The sequence below is a fragment of the Bemisia tabaci genome, chromosome 7 (assembly GCF_918797505.1).
Source record: "Bemisia tabaci chromosome 7, PGI_BMITA_v3".
Lineage (NCBI taxonomy): Eukaryota > Metazoa > Arthropoda > Insecta > Hemiptera > Aleyrodidae > Bemisia > Bemisia tabaci.
The window spans coordinates 35,028,173-35,053,708 of NC_092799.1; the positions used below are offsets into that span (position 1 = coordinate 35,028,173).

Consider the following 25,536-nt stretch of genomic DNA (forward strand, 5'->3'; position numbering starts at 1 on the left):
TTTTTTATTTTTGGTAAATTTAAAATTGAAATAAAGGCCAAATAAAAACCACTAGAGAGTGGTTGTACAAAAGAGTGGTTAAGAGGCTTAGAAACATCATATCATGCACCGTTTTCGCCCTCATCGAATAATCTACACTCAAAAAACAAGTATGGGAAGAATGACTCACCGGCCGAGTTATGGATCATGGAGCCGTACAACATAGTTCGTGGAGCCATGCTTATAGGTTCACGACCAATTAAGAATGGCTCAGAAAGCCATACTGTGGACGGTAAGTCACTTTGGTTAGAAATTATGGATCTCCGAGCCATTTTTTATGGGTCTCAGAGTCATACCTTTTTTTGAGTGTACCGAGCACAAATTTCGTCCACCCTAGTTTTTATTTTTTATTTTTGGTGAATATAAAATTGAAATAAAGGCCCAATAAAATTCATTAGAGAGTGGTTATACAAAAGAGTGGTCAAGAGACGGTGGAGTATTTTTGATCCAGATTACTTCTCCTGATTACTTCGTTACTTCTCCTGATTACTGCGTTACTTCCCCTGATTACCGCCTAAAGAATAGAACAAAATATCGTAACATGAGTGAAAGTTCGAACATTATCTCTCATCTTAAACTGAATTTATAGTCTCCGAAGTAGGAACTTTTGGGGCCCGGTAAACGCAAACTTTTCGTAGATAACACAATATTGTCATTTCGAGTTTGCAACCATTGTCCGCGCCATTTGCTCGGTGTTAAAGTTCCTACCCCAACGTAAAATGATTCATATTTTTTTCCCCTTTTATAGAGGAAACATTTGCAGAACGGCAATTTGAGAACGATTTATACTGGCGTAATGTTTAGACCCAACTTTTCGTAAGTCAACCCGGAACCCTCTCGTTCATCCCTTACATTTTGACTTTCACCGAGTTTATCCGAAGGGTTATTCAACGTTTACAATTTGTATTATTTACTTTCGGATTAACTGCAAGAGGTATCCCTTCGAATACCGATTTTAGATTGTCTGTAAATCCACGTCATCATCTTTTGCATTTGTTTTCCCCGGATAGTTTACAGGTGGTTGCATGAATGAGTGCATTGTTTGCACCAGTCATTAAATCACATGTCATGGTCAGTAATGCTTAAAAGAATGTTATCTTTCTCCGTCCGTAAATTGTGGTCAATGATCAATTGAACCAATCAATTCAACCTGAAAATTCTCCATTATACCAACATATTCTACATAAGCACTTCCATTTAATTTAAAATGATGGTTTTTCCACACAAAAAAAAATAAAAAAAAGAAAGAAAGTTAGAAGCATATAAAATGGATCACATTTTCACAAGGAAGGAACCAGTGCGATCATCCTGTTTTCAAAATCGTGCAACTTATCTTCTGTCCTTTTAAAAATGCTTCATACATGTACACTATTTAAATTTACAAAATTATTTTCCTTTAAAATTAACAATTTTTTGGTGGAAAGCAACAAATATTTGCTATCCTGAGAGATCTTTCAAATAATAATGAAGAAGCAACATTTTTACAACACTGTAATTGCGCTAGTTCCGTTTTGCTGAATTCGATCCAAATGAAGAACCATTTACTTTTATTTTCATGTTTTTTCATTTTCCATCTACAAAACATTCCCCCCATCTTCTCTTCCTTTCCGGTAATCTGTGGGAGTAAACTTGATTGTTACAAGTGAATTTTTTGTAAGAATTAAAACGAGACACCCTATGATTGGCTAATCGCGCTCTTACCGAGGACAGCCGTCGGAGTTTCGCTGACATCGGAAATCGCAAATCCGGATTAATTCCGCGAAGTTCTCGCGAGTGAGTCGGTGACACTATCGATAATCAGCAACTTGGAAAGGAAGGCTCTTGGGATCCGGAAGTTGGAACAGGCGCATTAGTCTCGTCTCGCCCGGCGATAAAATAAAGTGCGGGCCACTGAGTCCAATCTCTAGAGCGGGTTCCGCGTAACGTGTCAATGAGGGATGTAAAAAAAGGAGGGAAAAGGGCGAGGTCAGGGCTGACGCGTAAGCTCACGTGTGCCAAATCGCAATACTGAAAAAATAGAATGCTACACACACACACACAAAAAAAAGAAAGAGTCCTGATTTAACGTTCTGGATGTAAATAGAATCCCTTTATACTGAGAGTCAAGACAATGTGAATCCATTTCTGATTGGTTCCCGTATTTTAGGCCTTCACAGTGTCACAAACGGGAATAAAGATTACAGTTTCACTGATTGCAAAGATTACAATCTGGAATGGACGAGGGAATTACGGGTTCGGCAAGGAACAAACGGAATGAGAGAGGGAACGGAGAAAGGAATTTGAGAATGGGCCGATCAAAGATTACAAAAAACGTTCAATTTCTGTAATCTTTATTCCCGTGTGTGACTCCATGAGGGGGTGTTGTCTTGACTCTCAGTATAAAGGGACTCTAGATGTAAATAGCCATTTCAGGGATTTCAAGATGTAAAACTATGCTGTGGCGGTTGATTCAGCACTTTGTCAGTAGTCGCACACATTTTTACAGAATGTTCGATCAGCATCCTTTCTTTCGGTGTAAGATGGCATCCTAGCTGGATGTCATGGATGTATTTAGCGATGGAGGGTATGGATTCGATCGACATGAATTGATTGAAAAATTAAAACGTGAACCGATCGACGTGATTCGATCGGCGAAGTTCGATTGACTCGTAGGTTTTCCGATCGATTTACGGAGCTGTCGGTCGATTCACGGGTTTGTCGATTGATTCACGGGGTTTGTCGATTGATTCATGGTTGTCGATCGAATCCACACACCCTTCTTTGGTGATTCCTAAACGCGAGCTTGACGACCCTCACATTTAACTTTACTTCCTGAAAATGCAAACTGAACTGCAAGGGCGGTTAAGCCAGCATCTAAGGATCGCCAAAAACGTTTTTGACGTGTTAAAACAGTATGTAGTATTTTGTTCGGTAAGAGTATAATTGGACTACATTTTGCAATTTGAAACTATAAATTCTGGCCTAGTTTAAAAACAACGTATGTTCCATTAGTTTCCTTATGCACATAAGTGTTTTTTCAGACGAGCCAGGATTTATAGGTCCAAATTGCAAAAGGCAGTACAATTATCGGAAAGAATCATTGGACGAAAAGTAGTATCAAAGGGCAAAATACATGCCACCACCTTAAATTTTCACACACATGGTATTCTGCTCCTCAAACGATACACTTTAATCAATAACGATAGATCAGCTCTATTGTTACTGCGAGTTGCATTTTAACCAATGATGCTGGAGAAGTTACATTATTAAACTGTGGTATTTGAAATTATATTAATACATTTTCCTTTGTATGAAGCAAGGGGAGTTTTTTTCACGATCTAACAACGCTGTCAACACGGGCATTCCCGGGTGCGGAACGCGAAGAAGTTCTCTGTCTCAGCTGGACAAACGAATCGACTCTCATTGCAGCTAACTTTACTTTATCTGTCTCTCACCCCGCTTGTCAACACCTGCCCTCCTCTAGTACCGTGTTGTCATACTCCAAAAAAAAGTCATATCCTCTTCTTGGAATACATAAGATCTGAAAAAAACTCGACGAGAGGCAGTAATCAAAATGGTGCGGAAGTTCAACGCAACTGAGTATCAAAACCAGGTGTATTGATTCCCTCATGGCTCGGTGGATCGAGTCAATAGGACAGGTCGGACAAAATTTGGAGACTTCAAACGCTTATAACTCCGTTTATACAGAACTTTGAGGTTCGTAAAGTGGTTCTATTGGTTTCTTCGTTAAATTTTCTTACAGAACCAACCCTTAAAATTAAAAATGTGACGAAATAAACATAAAAATTTGCAGTTTTAGTCAAGAATTTTATGTTCGACCTCTCTAATTGACTCGATCCACTGTGCGTGGGTTCAAAAAGTTTTGGGAGCGAACGTTGGTCGTAATCCATCGAGCTAAAGAATTAGTTATTAACTATTGTTCGTCGTGAATTAGCACCCTGTTAGTCGGGTTTGGGAAACTAGAAATGAATATCAAGCGCGTATCCGAGAAAATTTGCTTCATCTTAGAACCTAGGTACAAAAGGGTCGAGTCCTCTAAAATAATTGGGCAATATTCAGCGAAAAACACTAAAACTCTCCGTAAGAGACAATTTAAATGCATCTGTAAATGGTTATTTTTTATAGACCAAGTTTCAATTCAACCGTGAAAGTAACCTGCCACCGCTCTATAGTTTAATTTTACCTTTTTTCAGATATATATATTTAGAGGAGTCGACTGATGAAATAGACTGACAAAAAAAGTTCCTTTTGAACTAGAAATCCCCTAACTATACACTTTTAACTGGATTTTTTTTTTTTTTTTTTTTTTTTTTACAAGAGAACGAAGGAAAACTGAAATTTTTAGGGAAAAACAAGTGATAAGTAGATTTAACTTAATGAGTTTTGTAAGTTTTATCATTAATTTTTGTCTCCTAACTAGAACACGGACCTTATAGCAAAGTGTAACCTGTGGACAAGAACAAGCATTTAGAGGCATTGCTTTTTTATCCAAAATTAATTGAAACAAAATCTCGGAAAACCAGTAAATACTCTCAGAAGTCCTCAACAAGCATTCATTTTGAAGGCAGAATTTTTGCACGATACGACCTCAAGCACGGCGGTGAGGTTATACGTCGAGCCGAGGTCGAAACCGCGGTTGAGGTTATGTCTCTTGAGGGCCTGCCGGAGCGTATCGGCGAATCGAGACCTCCTCGATCCCCCCCCCCCCCCTCTCTGAATGCGAACCTCCACCCCCGCACCCTCGCACCCTGGCTCGTACGTGTAATTGACAAGTGATGTAAATATACTGGAGGGAAAAGAAGGCCGCCGGAGCAGGGGTAGGGAGGGGGGAGGGTTGCGCACCGCGGCGAAATGATAAATGAGTTCACTAGTGCCAATTACTCTAACTTGAGCCGCCACAGCCCCGTGTGTAACCCCGGTTGCCTATTTTTTCCGAACAGGGGAAAATGGTATTTAAACATCACTGAGGAGCCCTCTACGTGAGAGATACCCTCCACGCGGATATAGAACGCATAAGCACGTATTTGAAATGGACCAATAGCAGACAAGGTTACACTGTAAAAGGAGATTGGTAGAATTTACCATTCCTTGACGCTGTGTGATCTGTACCATCCTCAAGTCGATTCTGCCAGAGGAATGATTACCTGTACCATTAGATGGTAACTTTTACTTTTCTTCTGGCAGAATTGACTCTGAATTGGCGCTGTTTGAAATACAGCGTGGAGGAATGATGAATTCTACCAATCTTTTTTTCAGTGTACAAATGCAATCGTTTTTTCCTGAAGGGTAGAAGCCGATGTAGTCGCCGCGAGCAGTCTATTTCTGTTTTGGCGGATTTCGATGAAATTACTGCCAGAAATTCCATTACAATGGTTGATCGTAAGAATTATGTTCCATTTTCCCACCAGAAAAGTTGCTCAACTGTTCGTCCAGAGGGATGTAAACTGCTGCCTCCGCAGTTTTAATATGGTCGATTGTAAGGAGAGAATGTTAATCCAGAGAGGGAAATGGAACTGGAGATTTTGACATTAAATGAGAGAAAAAAGTATAGCCGATCTTGCGACTTGAACTTCACAGGTGCGTTGTTTGTCAAATGAGGTATTATCATATGGCTTCGGTCCTCTTTGAAGTATGTTTTTATCACTGTTCATCCAGTGACCTTTCCAGAAAGCATTGATATCAGAGTGAAGAGCTTTCTTCATATGTACATATACTGATGCCATTGAATACATTGCTGCCATTTTATTTTATCAAAAGATTCCAAAATAATTCCGATTTCTGGGAACATATTCCGATTTGCCAAAGTTTGGAGAAAAATTTCGATTTTTCAAAAATTCCGGGGAAAAATTCCGAAATACACCTGGATTTACATATGTAGTTCCGGAGGTCGTCAAATTTGATCAAAAAGTCCCAAAATGTGATCAAATAAATGTTCGAACTGGCAAAAAACCGCATATTTCGAGTAAATTCCGGGGATTCAGAAGATTTCTGGAAAAGTTCCGATTATTTGAAACGTTCTGAATTTCAGAATTAATTCCGGGAAATTGCAGCACTGGATGAATATGATACTTTTTATTATACTTTCGTTGTATTTCAAATTTTGATTAAGAAGGTTTTTGTCTTTATTCTTATGGTTGAATGTGGCTTTGTTTCAGGTTTCTTAAAAACCCATTCAAAAGGAAAAGCAGAGAGCGGGAACTTCGCAGTGTCGGACCTGATAGCAAGCCTGAGGTGGATCAAATCAAACATAGCTGCCTTCGGCGGTGACCCAGGGCGCGTGACTATCATGGGTCACGACACGGGCGCCGCCCTCGCCACAATCCTAGCTCTAATGCCTTCAGCAAAAGGTCAGCCCACGCCACGCCTCAATCACAATTAACCATTTAAAACTTGCAAGATGCGAGCCATTAAATGGAGATGTTGCATGTGTGAGGGATTTGCGATTTGACTATTGATTCTCATGTAAAAGTTCGCGAGAAACATGATAGTGCCACTGGTTTCCTCTGAAATCATTTCCCAAGCTCAAAAAAAGCTCTCAAAGTGAGACTAAAATGGAGGGGATATCCCACCCTACCCTGAGAGTCCACCTCTACATCAAAACAAACTCTCCATGCAAAGATAGGGAGCAAATACATTAGCAGGGTTTCCATTATTTAGTTTTAGATTCCCCAAATAAAGTGGCAGCCCTGTCAATGTATTTGCACCCTATCTTTGCATGGAGAGTTTGTCTTGCTGCCACTTTATTTGGGGACTCCAAAACTGAAAACATGGCAACCCTGATAATGTATTTGCTCCCTATCTCTGCATGGAGAGTTTGTCTTGATGTAGACGTGGACTCTCAGGATAGCGTGGGACATTCCCTCCATTTTGACCTCAACTTGAGAGCTTTTTTTGAGCTTGGGAGTTGATTTCAGAGAAAACCAGTGGAGTGGCACCATAGTGTTTCTCACGAACTTTTACATATGAATCGATAGTCAAATCGCAAATTCCTCTCACATGCAACATCTCCATTGATCTTCAAACACGCGTGAATTCAATTTTGTCACCCTAATCAAGTCTGATTCTCATATTCACTAAAAAGATCATGAAGTGAAGACTTCAAAATTAATGCGTTCCAAACGATTTTATTTTCGGATACGGCAAATTTAAATCATTGAGGGCAAGAAAAGACGGGCTCGCACGCGCCGCATACCTAGCGCCTTCGACGTCGTTAGATACCACAAACGCTACACCATTATCCACACGCACCCAGAGACTGCATATGATATGCTTCGATAGCTCATAAAGGCACGTATCACGTCAAGTGTCGAGAGGCCGGATCGATTCATCGCGGGCACTGGCTTCAAATCTGAATGGGATTCCCTTTCTTTTGTTCTGCGATCAGAATTCAGGTAGTCGGATGGGATGGGCCGGCAATGCGGTTGAAATCTTGACATTTGAGGGATCGATCCGGGGGTGATCATTAGATCCAGAGTTAAATACCATTGCCCGGCAATGATATACAAATCCATGCGGTCGATAGCATTCTCCGATGTTCGCTAATGAAATCCAGCCTTTAGAGTTAACTAGCCGGCCGCGGCAAGTTCGCTCAACATATCCTATATTTGAATTTCCCGCGTAAATCAGAATACCGCTACCTCCCTGCGCGGCGCTTCCATTCCTACTGCGTTATCTATTCTAACTATTATTACAATCCTACTATTTTTCTCCTTCTCCTTCTTCTTCTTCTTCTTCTTCTTCTTCTTCCTCCTCCTTCTCCTCTTCTTCTCAAATGATCTTCGCATCGAGAAACTCGTAAATTTTAAACAGACAATTTCAAGAAAAATTGTTTAAAAGTAGTTCTAATAAAGTCCTTTTTAGTGTGCAATTTTGAAACATTATATCAATAATTAAAATTACATCAGTAAAGAAATTGAAACATTTGACTTCACTGTAACTTTTTACTTAATCTGGTTTTTAACCAGAATTGAAAGAATTGAAAGAAAAAAATCATAATAATGCTTCAAACACGAGGCTTCTTTTTCAGAGATCTATTAGGTAAAAGTCCTGAAGCATTTTTCCTTTAAAAATATACCAAAAGTGTTATTCTAATTAATACTTCTTGACGAATTTTTTAAGAGTTTGTAAAAAGTGCTTCATGTATTCGCTTTTACTAGGTCAAATCATCTTCATAGTGTTATTGTTTATACTTTTGATGGTAGAAGTGTAGAACCCTTCTCTCTACCCTGACCGCATTTCGGAATTATTGGTTTTAATTTATTGGGAAGAAAAGTCTCATCGATATTCCCTGCGAAAAAGTTGACAGAGCCTAGGAAAAAAAAAATCTTGTTTTAGAAAAGATACCGGTAGGTTTGCGTTTCTTCTTTCTCCCGACATGTAGATTCACATACATGTGAAACAAAACTTTCATTGCGAACACAGAAATTGAAAGTTTTCTTTTACAATGAAGTGTGCGGAGGAATAAAACCTTACACCTCCATCACTTAATCACCTTTCGTGTTTTTGGTTTCCTCCCCCCCTTTCCATCCCCAGAAGAGGGCGGCACTTTACTGGAAAGCACTGTTCTCATTGGCTCTCATGCATCTACGGCTGTCTTGAAAAAAAACTTTGTCATTTTTTGTGCACTTACGGCTTTTACATACGTCTCGTTTTCATTAAATTAGGATGAATTTTGCTGTTTTAAGCTGTCTCAGTAATTTCATCTAAAAGAATTTAGACGAATTTTGAAGAAAACTCAATTTCGAAAATTTTGCACTTACGGCTCTCTTCGCTATCACGGCAGAACTGCTACCTTGCCTGAAACTACGTCATTTTTTGCGCACTTGCGGCTTTCTCATATGTCTCGTTTCCATGAAAATAAGATGAATTTTGCTATTTTAGCTATTCCTGTGATTTCATCTAAAATGGATCAGACGAATTTTGAAGGAGCCTTGATTTCGAATATTTGACCCTTACTGCTCTCTACGCTATGACATCAGACGAATTTTGAAGGAGCCTTGATTTCGAATATTTGACCCTTACTGCTCTCTACGCTATGACAACAGTGAGAAGAGCGTTAGACAATTTTGTTTTTACATCTTAAAGGATTGGGGCCCACGTCACTAAAGCTAGATAAGCGGGAGGGGGAGGTTCGGAAACTCCGAGTTCAGCGTTACGTATTTTCTGACAATCCCTAATCGCACAGTGATCAAATACACACAATTTTGGCGTTAATAAAACCACGGAGACTATTTCATGGCCCAAAAAAATTTGCAAGAGGAACTGTAGACGCACTTCCCTCTCGACGGCGATACCATATTAAATAAATTAGCAAAAGCGTATTAAATCGTAGATTATGACATTTTCTCTTTATTTTCTCATGGTGTAGTATTTTGATCGAATTTTTTGCTTCACAAAAAATCTATCAGACGGGTCCTGCATCAGATCAGCCCTCCGCCCCCATTACCGGACGTGATGCACTAATCTCTGAAATATCGAGGCATATCATATCGACGGCTAAAGTGTGACAGCACGTATCTCCATTGCGGTGTCTCAAAATCTCCGCTTATAATTTTTTTTTTCAAGGAGGAACAAGTCAGCTTCATAGCTTGATATCTATACAGAATATCCAAACAACAGAGAAAAAAATTAAAGAAGTTTTGTTAAAATTACGTTGACTATAAGTTTACAAGAAAAAAATAATGTATGACTGAGAGTCTAGAACCTCGCAAACAGATATATGCGGTCTCGCACTTTAGGCATCGATATGTAATCTCTGAGCAGGTGAACACAGAACAATAACAAATCTTAACTTAATTTATGTCTGGCAAACGACTAAAATATACAAAATTTGTGGTTGATCGCACAGCCAGCCCTTGGTTGATTTTTCTTAAACCATCGAGTTCAACGTGAGCTGCCTATTAGAAATTAGAATAACACGTCAGCACATGACACAAGTTCGTGGATTTTCTTCTTTTTCGACAGTTTTTTTAAACAATAATTTGAGGCAACTCTTTTTTTCGAGAGCTTTTTCTGTTTATATTTTCTTCTTATGTTTAATTTAAGCTTTTTGCCGGTACTGGATCGCACAATTATTCAAATATTTTTTTCTTGTTATTTTACTCTATATAGCTCAAGAGCTTGAGGAGGCAGCATATTTTCTGCGGCAGAAAGATTTTTAGGTATATTTCCCGACAGCTTAAAATGGCAGTTCAAATTTGGATTAAAATGCACGATTTGACTATGCATAGACGATGCATCGCTTGGCTAACATAGGGGCGTAACTGCACATTGAAATGAGCCCGAAAAAGCTTTGGAATGTATGGAAGACAGGGTTCATTGTAGAGTGTAATTACGCCCATATGTCAGGTAGGTGACGATATGCATCCCTTCAACAAATGACAGTGGCCGGCTGCTCATGTGTCAGTTTGTGCATTTAATTCCGCATTCAACCGGCCAGTTTGGCCTTTTAATTCCAGGCGAACAGCCACCAGCCCTCGATTGCTGAACGAGAGCTAGGCACGGCCGAAATCTGGTCAGACGCCACCCTGGAAAACCCGTACGCGCGGTGGGCAATTGAGTCAAATGATCTTTGTCGCGACCCTTTTCTCCGTGGCCCGTGGCACCGATCCCGCATTCATTCCTCTTTCACTTTTAACTTTTCCTTTCCGTGTTTCCGTCGATCTTGATGAAATGACGGCCGCGAAGCAGTATGAAGTCCTGCCTCTCCTCTAATTGACGACGCGCTCGTGGACCATCCTCGATTTTATAGTATGTTCAATCTTTGGGCTCAATTTGACGACTTGGTTGGTAAAGTCAAGGGGCCTGCGACAGAGCGACGGATTTTGCATCGCATGATCGAGGGATCAGAAATTCAGTTATCTAAGTTTAAAAAAATATTTTACTGATAATCATTTGCGACAGATCTTGGTTATTATAAAGACAGTTTATTTCATTTAATAATTTTGTCAACTTCTCAGGGAGTGGAGGGGGCGCGGTGCGTGACTCATTTTATTAAATTACATCACGTGGAAGTATAGTGACTCTCATTCACATGTTGTGTAAAATCTCATGGTATTACCCGCTGAATCGATGACTGATGATAAGTAATTTCCGGGAAGATGGTTTCATGGAGAAAAATGATTATTAGCGGTGTCTGAGGAGTATCTTACAAGCAATTTTTGTATTTTTCGTTTCCGCAAAGTATGTTTCTTGAGAATTTGCCACAGTCTGTTATATGAATCGAAGATTTGTTTTGGCTGTCGATTAATATGCAGATATGTTTTGGCTATTGTTTGGCTGTTAATTTTTGCTTAAAAAATCACTGGCTGATTCCTCAAAAATATACTGCAGTATTTTGTATGTATATGACAAGTATGCTAAATTGACAGGCAAGACTGCAACAAATTCTAAAATTTTGAAAAGCCCGGCATCCGGCGGCGGGCATAATGGGCCAAAGCCAAAACCCCTATGCGCCCAACTTGATTCGCGAAGAAATCAATTTTTCACTTTGATGCTTGCTGTAAGTGATGATCATTAATGCCTAAGGACAGGGATACGTAAGTTTCGGTACACAGGTTTTGTGGACCCTAGCGCGATAACAGAAGGCAAATTCACAGATTATTGAGAAGCCCAAATTATGGCTCTTAAGCTGGCCAACTGATGAAGTATAACAAAACTCAAATCGATATGGAATATGGATCCCTCGGCGTGACCCTTGCTTTGTATTCCAATGTATCAGCCAGAGCTGAATATTCACCCTCTCACAAGGGGAGTCTACGAAGTGACATCCTGGGATTGGGTTCATTTTGCTTGTACATGAAGAAGAGACAAATCTAAGGTTGACGTATTTTTTTTAGCCGCCACCTCCCAACCGTTCTCGAGATATCGATTTTTAAAGTTACGATTTTTGCACGTTTCCGCGCGGAGTTCCGGCGAGTCAACAGAGCGCCGGCAAGCTGCACGAAGCGCGTTTCTTATCAGCGCTGCAGACCGGCCAATGTTATTAACTGTTCCGTGGCCGAGTGGTAGAGTGTTCGCCTACCGTTCCATCGATCGCGGGTTCGAGTCCCACTTCGTATCGTAGCTTTTGGGGTCCGCCGCAATGCGTTTTTACAAGATTCCTTTATTTTTATCACACACCAAGGGGTCCGCCCCCTGGCCGCTACGCGGCACAACCCTCGGGGCGAAAAGGCCCACATCGCGACGAGCGAAATCATAGAAATCAACCGTTGACGGTTACTGGGTAAATAATTTGAATTGAATGATAAAATGATGTTTCAAATAAAAATTTCCCACCACACAATATTCTTAATGACTTTTTCCTTACTCTGAATTTGCAACCGGCAACGGTCGATTTCGATGATTTCGCTTGCCGCGAAGCGGGCCTTTTCGCCCCGGGGTTTGTGCCGCGTAGCGGCCAGGGGGCGGACCCCTTGGTGTGTGATAAAAATAAAGGAATAACTTGTAAAAATGCATTGCGGCGGACCCCAAAAGCTATGGTACGAAGCGGGACTCGAACCCGCGATCGATGGAACGGTAGGCGAACACTCTACCACTCGGCCACGGAACAGTTGATAACGCCGGCCGGTCTGCAGCGCTGATAAGAAACGCGCTTCGTGCAGCTTGCCGGCGCACACTGTGGTATTGGACCTGAAAAGCTGGCCAAAACTATTTATCACCAGATATCGCCGAGTTTTAAAAATATTTTACAATCAGTACTTCTTCTTAAGTGATAATATGCACAATTTAACCACCTAACACATCTTCTGACAATTTGCGGAGAGTTTAAAGAGGGTGCAAGAAGCCCTCCAAAAAGCCTTTAAAAGGACGCAAAGTATCTGAGTAAAGCGGTGCTTTTAGACGAGTTTCGCCTTCACCTAGGGTCTACTTTTCGAAATAAGGACTTTCTATTGCCTCATTTATGGTTTTTTTAAAAACAGCGTAAGTCACTTCAAAATTTTTGACGAAACAGCCGATCTCTCAAATTGAGGAGTAATTTTACATACATACATACAAGTCGCTTTACAGCACTCCCTCGCGCTCTACGACTCCTAACCTCCACTGCTCTCTTTCAAACCACAAATCTTGGGGGATTGAGCACCTCAACATTTCTGCTTCAATCCCGTCCCTCCAACCTTTCATTGGGCGCCCTCTGCGTCTTCTCCCAGGAGGAACCCAGTCAAGGACCTTCTTCGGCAACCTGTCTCCTGCCATTCTCTGGACATGACCATACCAGATGAGTTGTTTTGTCAACAACATTTAAAGTTTAAGGAGTAATTTTACATTTCTCAAACAAATTAATATGAATCATTCTAGATATTACATTTTTGACAGTTTTGAATCAAAATTAGTGCTAGTATGAAAGTGCCGGGACCTCCATATGATGATTTGAGGTTAAATTATAAGATGAAAATGAGTTTTATCATAATAAGAACCATTGTAAGGACAGAAAGCACATGTGAAAATGATTCATTTTGATGGGTTCCTTCCTAACCCATGATCCACATTTCAAAAAGAGGGCACTACACTGCGAAATTCGTAACAAAATCACATATCTCACTTTTACGAGGCTTCAAATGTGCCTCTAAGCGTAATTTCATGCCAGAGGTCCACTTTTAAAGCCCCACCCCGCGGCCGCATGAACTCAAATTTGTCTGTAAAAGTAAAACATGGCATAAATATGTCTATACTCAAGGATAATGCACGAAAAGATTGTTAGATAACGGATTAAACACTTTTGCAAGACTTTAAAGTGACCCTCCCATCCGCTTTCAACTTATTTTTTTTTATCTCTCTTTCGAGGGCGTAGGGCCAGAGAAACAGGTTGCGTGACCAAATGTCACCCAATTTGGTACTAAATGGGTCAGAGCTGTTGGAAAAATACAATTTCAGTCGTTAGTATCGACATAATTTTTCCCATTCATGTTTGTGAAAATCGCTCAAAAGTCCATCTTTAAGGTCGAAAATTTCAATTTCCTCAGTTTTCCTCAGTCTGTCACCCTTGAATCCTGAAAATACCCACTTTGGACTATAACATTCCGCCTTAAACCGCTGAGCGCAGTTGAGCGTAAAAAGAAATCGGACTCTGAATTTCGAAAAAAACGTTTACTTTTACATCACTTTTCAATCTCCTGTGAAAATCACTAAAAAATGAAATTTCGAAAATACTGTGGTTAGTTGTGTAGAATATACCCCTAAGAATGTGTTGCATATCGCCGAAGTTCCCTTTTATGGCCGCACAGTTGAAGTAAACTGATCGACGAGTAGCGCGCCAAAACATATCAAAATAATCGCTGAGAATTAGGTAACTTCGTGGTCTCTTCACGGGAAATTAAGCCATTCGAAAAATGGTACATACGTGTCCACCAGGGTAAAAAACAGTGTAGATTTCGAATATCACGTTGGTTTTCCAATAAAAAAAATTTTAAAATTGAGGTTTTGGCCAGGTTTTTCGGTCAAATACCACAGTGTGCGGCGCTCAGTTGACTCGCCGGAACTCCGCGCGGAAACGTGCAAAAATCGTAACTTAAAAATCGATATCTCGAGAACGGTTGTGGAGGTGGCGGCTAAAAAAAAATACGTCAACCTTAGATTTGTCTCTTCTTCATGTACAAGCAAAATGAACCCAATCCCAGGATGTCACTTCGTAGACTCCCTTGTCAGTCGTACACTGATACTCATATTAAAGGTTCTCTTTAATGAAAATGTTGTGGAATATTTGGACTGCATTTTGCAATTTGGAACTATAAATTCTGCCTCTTCTGGAAAAACAATTGTGTGCTTAGGGAAACTTCTGCACATACGTTATTTTTAAACCGGGCTAGAATTTATAGTTCCAAATTGCAAAATGTAGTCCATTTGACTTGATATATATCCATGCAGAATAGTATGGGCCCAGTGCTAATCTACAATGCACTATTCTAGATTCCCGATACTAACAGATCGGGGCACTTTTTTTAAGTGCTTCCTTTTCCATTTGAAAAAACCCAATGACGTTGCAGAACGAGGTGTTAAGGTCATTGAAGATAAAAAGTGAATTTCAAGTGAAGATGGTGGTTATTTTCAATGCAACCTGTTAAAGATTATGGATAGAAGTTCCCCCACTACAAAAGTCAAAGTTGCTCTTGGTTCTCGAAAAAAAGGGATTTTCAAAATCATGAAGATATTTTGTAGCTTCCGTGTGCGTCAATGTACGTGAGAAAATGCTGAAAAATTTCCTCTCTTAGGTGATGTTTATCATTACTGAAAGTAGGCACCGAATGGCGGAAAATCATGAATGCTACCTAGCTTGTTGGGCTTACCTATTTTGTTGTGAGCCCAATTGAGAGATTATACACTAGGCTCGTTAAAAATCTGAGAAATTTTTCATTGCCGTCACGTAAAAGTTCGTAAAGAAGTGCACCGGAACACAATTCTCTGTTTTCGTGGGAATTTTGAATCATCACTCAGAGTGAGCACCAAAAGCGAAAAATTGCTTAATTTTGCGAATTAGGTTGAACGCATAGAATTTTCAGCCTACTTCATTGGTCGAGGCTTTGTCAACAATGTGAGAATTTTTTGGTCGCCTTCCCGTAAGATTAATCAAAAAAAGTTTTGCCCGAACAAGCAATTGTGTCTGTCTAATCAGCGTCGTAGGCACATAACAGACGATAGCAAATCGTAAAGAACACATAATTTACGGAATCGCAATGAACCCAACATCTCCCCCCCCCCCCCCCCTGCATATGATATGCTTCGATAGCTCATAAAGGCACGTATCACGTCAAGTGTCGAGAGGCCGGATCGATTCATCGCGGGCACTGGCTTCAAATCTGAATGGGATTCCCTTTCTTTTGTTCTGCGATCAGAATTCAGGTAGTCGGATGGGATGGGCCGGCAATGCGGTTGAAATCTTGACATTTGAGGGATCGATCCGGGGGTGATCATTAGATCCAGAGTTAAATACCATTGCCCGGCAATGATATACAAATCCATGCGGTCGATAGCATTCTCCGATGTTCGCTAATGAAATCCAGCCTTTAGAGTTAACTAGCCGGCCGCGGCAAGTTCGCTCAACCTATCCGATATTTGAATTTCCCGCGTAAATCAGAATACCGCTACCTCGCTGCGCGGCGCTTCCATTCCTACTGCGTTATCTATTCTAACTATTATTACAATCCTACTATTTTTCTCCTTCTTCTTCTTCTTCTTCTTCTTCTTCTTCCTCCTCCTTCTCCTCTTCTTTTCAAATGATCTTCGCATCGAGAAACTCGTAAATTTTAAACAGACAATTTCAAGAAAAATTGTTTAAAAGTAATTCTAATAAAGCCCTTTTTAGTGTGCAATTTTGAAACATTATATCGATAATTAAAATTACATCAGTAAAGAAATTGAAACATTTGACTTTACTGTAACTTTTTACTTAATCTGGTTTTAACCAGAATTGAAAGAATTGAAAGAAAAAAATCATAATAATGCTTCAAACACGAGGCTTCTTTTTCAGAGATCTATTATGTAAAAGTCCTGAAGCATTTTTCCTTTAAAAATATACCAAAAGTGTTATTCTAATTAATACTTCTTGACGAATTTTTTAAGAGTTTGTGAAAAAGTGCTTCACGTATTCGCTTTTACTAGGTCAAATCATCTTCATAGTGTTTGTTTATACTTTTGATGGTAGAAGTGTAGAACCCTCCTCTCTACCCTGACCGCATTTCGGAATTATTGGTTTTAATTTATTGGGAAGAAAAGTCTCATCGATATTTCCTGCGAAAAAGTTGACAGAGCCTAGGGAAAAAAAAATCTTGTTTTAGAAAAGATACCGGTAGGTTTGCGTTTCTTCTTTCTCCCGACATGTAGATTCACATACATGTGAAACAAAACTTTCATTGCGAACACAGAAATTGAAAGTTTTCTTTTACAATGAAGTGTGCGGAGGAATAAAACCTTACACCTCCATCACTTAATCACCTTTCGTGTTTTTGGTTTCCTCCCCCCCTTTCCATCCCCAGAAGAGGGCGGCACTTTACTGGAAAGCACTGTTCTCATTGGCTCTCATGCATCTACGGCTGTCTTGAAAAAAAACTTTGTCATTTTTTGTGCACTTACGGCTTTTACATACGTCTCGTTTTCATTAAATTAGGATGAATTTTGCTGTTTTAGCTGTCTCAGTAATTTCATCTAAAAGAATTTAGACGAATTTTGAAGAAAACTCAATTTCGAAAATTTTGCACTTACGGCTCTCTTCGCTATCACGGCAGAACTGCTACCTTGCCTGAAACTACGTCATTTTTTGCGCACTTGCGGCTTTCTCATATGTCTCGTTTCCATGAAAATAAGATGAATTTTGCTATTTTAGCTATTCCTGTGATTTCATCTAAAATGGATCAGACGAATTTTGAAGGAGCCTTGATTTCGAATATTTGACCCTTACTGCTCTCTACGCTATGACATCAGACGAATTTTGAAGGAGCCTTGATTTCGAATATTTGACCCTTACTGCTCTCTACGCTATGACAACAGTGAGAAGAGCGTTAGACAATTTTGTTTTTACATCTTAAAGGATTGGGGCCCACGTCACTAAAGCTAGATAAGCGGGGAGGGGGAGGTTCGGAAACTCCGAGTTCAGCGTTACGTATTTTCTGAACAATCCCTAATCGCACAGTGATCAAATACACACAATTTTGGCGTTAATAAAACCACGGAGACTATTTCATGGCCCAAAAAATTTGCAAGAGGAACTGTAGACGCACTTCCCTCTCGACGGCGATACCATATTAAATAAATTAGCAAAAGCGTATTAAATCGTAGATTATGACATTTTCTCTTTATTTTCTCATGGTGTAGTATTTTGATCGAATTTTTTGCTTCACAAAAAATCTATCAGACGGGTCCTGCATCAGATCAGCCCTCCGCCCCCATTACCGGACGTGATGCACTAATCTCTGAAATATCGAGGCATATCATATCGACGGCTAAAGTGTGACAGCACGTATCTCCATTGCGGTGTCTCAAAATCTCCGCTTATAATTTATTTTTTCAAGGAGGAACAAGTCAGCTTCATAGCTTGATATCTATACAGAATATCCAAACAACAGAGAAAAAAATTAAAGAAGTTTTGTTAAAATTACGTTGACTATAAGTTTACAAGAAAAAAATAATGTATGACTGAGAGTCTAGAATCTCGCAAACAGATATATGCGGTCTCGCACTTTAGGCATCGATATGTAATCTCTGAGCAGGTGAACACAGAACAATAACAAATCTTAACTTAATTTATGTCTGGCAAACGACTAAAATATACAAAATTTGTGGTTGATCGCACAGCCAGTCCTTGGTTGATTTTTCTTAAACCATCGAGTTCAACGTGAGCTGCCTATTAGAAATTAGAATAACACGTCAGCACATGACACAAGTTCGTGGATTTTCCTCTTTTTCGACAGTTTTTTTAAACAATAATTTGAGGCAACTCTTTTTTTCGAGAGCTTTTTCTGTTCATATTTTCTTCTTATGCTTAATTTAAGCTTTTTGCCGGTACTGGATCGCACAATTATTCAAATATTTTTTTCTTGTTATTTTACTCTATATATAGCTCAAGAGCTTGAGGAGGCAGCATATTTTCTGCGGCAGAAAGATTTTTAGGTATATTCCCCGACAGCTAAAATGGCAGTTCAAATTTGGATTAAAATGCACGATTTGGCTATGCATAGACGATGCATCGCTTGGCTAACATAGGGGCGTAACTGCACATTGAAATGAGCCCGAAAAAGCTTTGAAATGTATGGAAGACAGGGTTCATTGTAGAGTGTAATTACGCCCATATGTCAGGTAGGTGACGATATGCATCCCTTCAACAAATGACAGTGGCCGGCTGCTCATGTGTCAGTTTGTGCATTTAATTCCGCATTCAACCGGCCAGTTTGGCCTTTTAATTCCAGGCGAACAGCCACCAGCCCTCGATTGCTGAACGAGAGCTAGACACGGCCGAAATCTGGTCAGACGCCACCCTGGAAAACCCGTACGCGCGGTGGGCAATTGAGTCAAATGATCTTTGTCGCGACCCTTTCTCCGTGGCCCGTGGCACCGATCCCGCATACATTCCTCTTTCACTTTTAACTTTTCCTTTCCGTGTTTCCGTCGATCTTGATGAAATGACGGCCGCGAAGCAGTATGAAGTCCTGCCTCTCCTCTAATTGACGACGCGCTCGTGGACCATCCTCGATTTTATAGTATGTTCAATCTTTGGGCTCAATTTGGCGACTTGGTTGGTCAAGTCAAGGGGCCTGCGACAGAGCGACGGATTTTGCATCGCATGATCGAGAGATCAGAAATTCAGTTATCTAAGTTTAAAGAAATATTTTACTGATAATCATTTGCGACAGATCTTGGTTATTATAAAGACAGTTTATTTCATTTTAATAATTTTGTCAACTTCTCAGGGAGTGGAGGGGGCGCGGTGCGTGACTCATTTTATTAAATTACATCACGTGGAAGTATAGTGACTCTCATTCACATGTTGTGTAAAATCTCATGGTATTACCCGCTGAATCGATGACTGATGATAAGTAATTTTCGGGAAGATGGTTTCATGGAGAAAAATGATTATTAGCGGTGTCTGAGGAGTATCTTACAAGCAATTTTTGTATTTTTCGTTTCCGCAAAGTATGTTTCTTGAGAATTTGCCATAGTCTGTTATATGAATCGAAGATTTGTTTTGGCTGTCGATTAATATGCAGATATGTTTTGGCTATTGTTTGGCTGTTAATTTTTGCTTAAAAAATCACTGGCTGATTCCTCAAAAATATACTGCAGTATTTTGTATGTATATGACAAGTATGCTAAATTGACAGGCAAGACTGCAACAAATTCTAAAAATTTTGAAAAGCCCGGCATCCGGCGGCGGGCAAAATGGGCCAAAGCCAAAACCCCTATGCGCCCAACTTGATTCGCGAAGAAAGCAGTTTTTCACTTTGATGCTTGCTGTAAGTGATGATCATTAATGCCTAAGGACAGGGATACGTAAGTTTCGGTACAGGTTTTGTGGACCCTAGCGCGATAACAGAAGGCAAATTCACAGATTATTGAGAAGCCCAATTTATGGCTCTTAAGCTGGCCAACTGATGAAGTATAACAAAACTCAAATCGATATGGAATATGGATCCCTCGGCGTGACCTTTGCTTTGTATTCCAATGTATCAGCCAGAGCTGAATATTCACCCTCTCACAAGGGGAGTCTACGAAGTGACATCCTGGGATTGGGTTCATTTTGCTTGTACATGAAGAAGAGACAAATCTAAGGTTGACGTATTTTTTTTTAGCCGCCACCTCCCAACCGTTCTCGAGATATCGATTTTTAAAGTTACGATTTTTGCACGTTTCCGCGCGGAGTTCCGGCGAGTCAACAGAGCGCCGGCAAGCTGCACGAAGCGCGTTTCTTATCAGCGCTGCAGACCGGCCGATGTTATCAACTGTTCCGTGGCCGAGTGGTAGAGTGTTCGCCTACCGTTCCATCGATCGCGGGTTCGAGTCCCACTTCGTATCGTAGCTTTTGGGGTCCGCCGCAATGCGTTTTTACAAGATTCCTTTATTTTTATCACACACCAAGGGGTCCGCCCCCTGGCCGCTACGCGGCACAACCCTCGGGGCGAAAAGGCCCACATCGCGGCGAGCGAAATCATAGAAATCAACCGTTGACGGTTACTGGGTAAATAATTTGAATTGAATGATAAAATGATGTTTCAAATAAAAATTTCCCACCACACAATATTCTTAATGACTTTTTCCTTACTCTGAATTTGCAACCGGCAACGGTCGATTTCGATGATTTCGCTTGCCGCGAAGCGGGCCTTTTCGCCCCGGGGTTTGTGCCGCGTAGCGGCCAGGGGGCGGACCCCTTGGTGTGTGATAAAAATAAAGGAAACTTGTAAAAATGCATTGCGGCGGACCCCAAAAGCTATGGTACGAAGCGGGACTCGAACCCGCGATCGATGGAACGGTAGGCGAACACTCTACCACTCGGCCACGGAACAGTTGATAACGCCGGCCGGTCTGCAGCGCTGATAAGAAACGCGCTTCGTGCAGCTTGCCGGCGCACACTGTGGTATTGGACCTGAAAAGCTGGCCAAAACTATTTATCACCAGATATCGCCGAGTTTTAAAAATATTTTACAATCAGTACTTCTTCTTAAGTGATAATATGCACAATTTAACCACCTAACACATCTTCTGACAATTTGCGGAGAGTTTAAAGAGGGTGCAAGAAGCCCTCCAAAAAGCCTTTAAAAGGACGCAAAGTATCTGAGTAAAGCGGTGCTTTTAGACGAGTTTCGCCTTCACCTAGGGTCTACTTTTCGAAATAAGGACTTTCTATTGCCTCATTTATGGTTTTTTTAAAAACAGCGTAAGTCACTTCAAAATTTTTGACGAAACAGCCGATCTCTCAAATTGAGGAGTAATTTTACATACATACATACAAGTCGCTTTACAGCACTCCCTCGCGCTCTACGACTCCTAACCTCCACTGCTCTCTTTCAAACCACAAATCTTGGGGGATTGAGCACCTCAACATTTCTGCTTCAATCCCGTCCCTCCAACCTTTCATTGGGCGCCCTCTGCGTCTTCTCCCAGGAGGAACCCAGTCAAGGACCTTCTTCGGCAACCTGTCTCCTGCCATTCTCTGGACATGACCATACCAGATGAGTTGTTTTGTCAACAACATTTAAAGTTTAAGGAGTAATTTTACATTTCTCAAACAAATTAATATGAATCATTCTAGATATTACATTTTTGACAGTTTTGAATCAAAATTAGTGCTAGTATGAAAGTGCCGGGACCTCCATATGATGATTTGAGGTTAAATTATAAGATGAAAATGAGTTTTATCATAATAAGAACCATTGTAAGGACAGAAAGCACATGTGAAAATGATTCATTTTGATGGGTTCCTTCCTAACCCATGATCCACATTTCAAAAAGAGGGCACTACACTGCGAAATTCGTAACAAAATCACATATCTCACTTTTACGAGGCTTCAAATGTGCCTCTAAGCGTAATTTCATGCCAGAGGTCCACTTTTAAAGCCCCACCCCGCGGCCGCATGAACTCAAATTTGTCTGTAAAAGTAAAACATGGCATAAATATGTCTATACTCAAGGATAATGCACGAAAAGATTGTTAGATAACGGATTAAACACTTTTGCAAGACTTTAAAGTGACCCTCCCATCCGCTTTCAACTTATTTTTTTTTATCTCTCTTTCGAGGGCGTAGGGGCCAGAGAAACAGGTTGCGTGACCAAATGTCACCCAATTTGGTACTAAATGGGTCAGAGCTGTTGGAAAAATACAATTTCAGTCGTTAGTATCGACATAATTTTTCCCATTCATGTTTGTGAAAATCGCTCAAAAGTCCATCTTTAAGGTCGAAAATTTCAATTTCCTCAGTTTTCCTCAGTCTGTCACCCTTGAATCCTGAAAATACCCACTTTGGACTATAACATTCCGCCTTAAACCGCTTGAGCGCAGTTGAGCGTAAAAAGAAATCGGACTCTGAATTTCGAAAAAAACGTTTACTTTTACATCACTTTTCAATCTCCTGTGAAAATCACTAAAAAATGAAATTTCGAAAATACTGTGGTTAGTTGTGTAGAATATACCCCTAAGAATGTGTTGCATATCGCCGAAGTTCCCTTTTATGGCCGCACAGTTGAAGTAAACTGATCGACGAGTAGCGCGCCAAAACATATCAAAATAATCGCTGAGAATTAGGTAACTTCGTGGTCTCTTCACGGGAAATTAAGCCATTCGAAAAATGGTACATACGTGTCCACCAGGGTAAAAAACAGTGTAGATTTCGAATATCACGTTGGTTTTCCAATAAAAAAAATTTTAAAATTGAGGTTTTGGCCAGGTTTTTCGGTCAAATACCACAGTGTGCGGCGCTCAGTTGACTCGCCGGAACTCCGCGCGGAAACGTGCAAAAATCGTAACTTTAAAAATCGATATCTCGAGAACGGTTGGGAGGTGGCGGCTAAAAAAAAATACGTCAACCTTAGATTTGTCTCTTCTTCATGTACAAGCAAAATGAACCCAATCCCAGGATGTCACTTCGTAGACTCCCCTTGTCAGTCGTACACTGATACTCATATTAAAGGTTCTCTTTAATGAAAATGTTGTGGAATATTTGGACTGCATTTTGCAATTTGGAACTATAAATTCTGCCTCTTCTGGAAAAACACTTATGTGCTTAGGGAAACTACTGGCACATACGTTATTTTTAAACCGGGCTAGAATTTATAGTTCCAAATTGCAAAATGTAGTCCATTTGACTTTGATATATATCCATGCAGAATAGTATGGGCCCAGTGCTAATCTACAATGCACTATTCTAGATTCCCGATACTAACAGATCGGGGCACTTTTTTAAGTGCTTCCTTTTCCATTTGAAAAAACCCAATGACGTTGCAGAACGAGGTGTTAAGGTCATTGAAGATAAAAAGTGAATTTCAAGTGAAGATGGTGGTTATTTTCAATGCAACCTGTTAAAGATTATGGATAGAAGTTCCCCCACTACAAAAGTCAAAGTTGCTCTTGGTTCTCGAAAAAAAGGGATTTTCAAAAATCATGAAGATATTTTGTAGCTTCCGTGTGCGTCAATGTACGTGAGAAAATGCTGAAAAATTTCCTCTCTTTAGGTGATGTTTATCATTACTGAAAGTAGGCACCGAATGGCGGAAAATCATGAATGCTACCTAGCTTGTTGGGCTTACCTATTTTGTTGTGAGCCCAATTGAGAGATTATACACTAGGCTCGTTAAAAATCTGAGAAATTTTTCATTGCCGTCACGTAAAAGTTCGTAAAGAAGTGCACCGGAACACAATTCTCTGTTTTCGTGGGAATTTTGAATCATCACTCAGAGTGAGCACCAAAAGCGAAAAATTGCTTAATTTTGCGAATTAGGTTGAACGCATAGAATTTTCAGCCTACTTCATTGGTCGAGGCTTTGTCAACAATTTGAGAATTTTTTGGTCGCCTTCCCGTAAGATTAATCAAAAAAAGTTTTGCCCGAACAAGCAATTGTGTCTGTCTAATCAGCGTCGTAGGCACATAACAGACGATAGCAAATCGTAAAGAACACATAATTTACGGAATCGCAATGAACCAACATCTCCCCCCCCCCCCCAAAAAAAAAAAACCCTGAGGCTCTCAAAAATGATGTTAAAACCATTCTTTTTCTGTGAGGTCCTCCGGAAAAGACATCAATTCAAGGGGAAAATTAGAAAATTTGAGTAAGTGGAAGATATTGCCGCTCCTCGGGCGGAAGGGCGTAACTCAATTTCCTCGTGAGCTGCGGTTCACATATAAGTTCATGCTTTCTGGGGCTCATTTAGAAACCGAGGTACACCCTAACGTCAAAGAAGGGACGCTATAAGCAACCCAAAAGTTGGTCAATACAACAGTGGTGAGACATTGTAAATGGAGGTCATGCCTCTAAAGGACTTATCAATTGTCACTAGCCCAATATCAAAAAACAGCAACGGCAACGGTCTAGCCAGAGATTTGGAATTGGATGAAGATGGAGTTTCCAATCGACATCCTCTCATCAGTCATTAGGGGATGAAAGTAATGTGTGAACAATGTGAATGGCAACACGGCAGGCTCCTCGCCGATACCCTTCGCAGTTCGCACCGCGGCAAGGCTCCATTCAGCCTGCCTCGCTTCCCGTTCCCGGAACTGCTCCTTGCACCGGGGTAACTAAAGTATAAGCTCAAGGAAAATTTTTTGTTTCTCATTTTCTGGGATTAACTTTTCTCAATGTATTCGGATTCTGCATAAAATTTCAATCAAAGTGATATAAAAAAAAATCCAAAAAGTCAATTATTCACCCAGGAGAAAAATGTTTGGTATTCTGAATATTTATAAGGAGAGCAAATCAATTAATTATCAGAACTAAAGCTGCCATTTTTTTTGTCCTGCCACCACAACGCCTAAAGTGGATCCAAGTCTGGGAGACGATATGGCTTGAGGAAGTGAGCAGTGTATTGTTGGGTTGGGAAAGGTACCAGCAAGGAGCTATTTTGGATTACCGGAGAGAGCAGTTAGTCCAAATGTTGAATGTTATCAAGGAAATGGGCCTAGTGCTGTTTAAACGGAACATTTCATTTAATGAGCCCACCATTTTCGTAAAATTCGCAATGATGATCAGAAAGTCTATTATGTCTATGTATAGAAAAAATGAACCACGGTGAATAGAAATGGTTTACCAAAGGGTTTGTCATGCCGCAGTTTTTCAATTTTTCTCAGTTTTAAATGCAACTTTGACAGCTGGTCGAGTGTATTTCGTGATTATACTACGGTTTTAGGGGTGCACGTGTACCAGGAAATTGTTGAGCTATTTAATGTTTTTACCTCAGTGTTCCGCGGTTATCAACATCCATAATGTAGGGAGGAACCCAGTAGATGTTCAACGCTCCCGTGCGTGGGAAAAACACGGTTATTAATTCCGCATAACACTTACGGCTTTCTTGCCTAAAACTAGCCGAAT

General features: G+C 40.3%; 1 protein-coding gene across 2 annotated transcripts in view; it reads left to right on the forward strand.

Moving 5' to 3' along the window:
- Positions 1-25,536, forward strand: part of LOC109032141 (neuroligin-4, X-linked) — a 552,408-nt gene that overhangs the window by 398,909 nt on the left and 127,963 nt on the right. For both annotated transcript variants that reach the window (XM_019044117.2, XM_072302671.1), the window contains one exon: positions 6,195-6,386. In XM_019044117.2, coding sequence (XP_018899662.2) covers positions 6,195-6,386 — 192 coding nt within the window. The remainder of the gene's footprint in view (positions 1-6,194; positions 6,387-25,536) is intronic.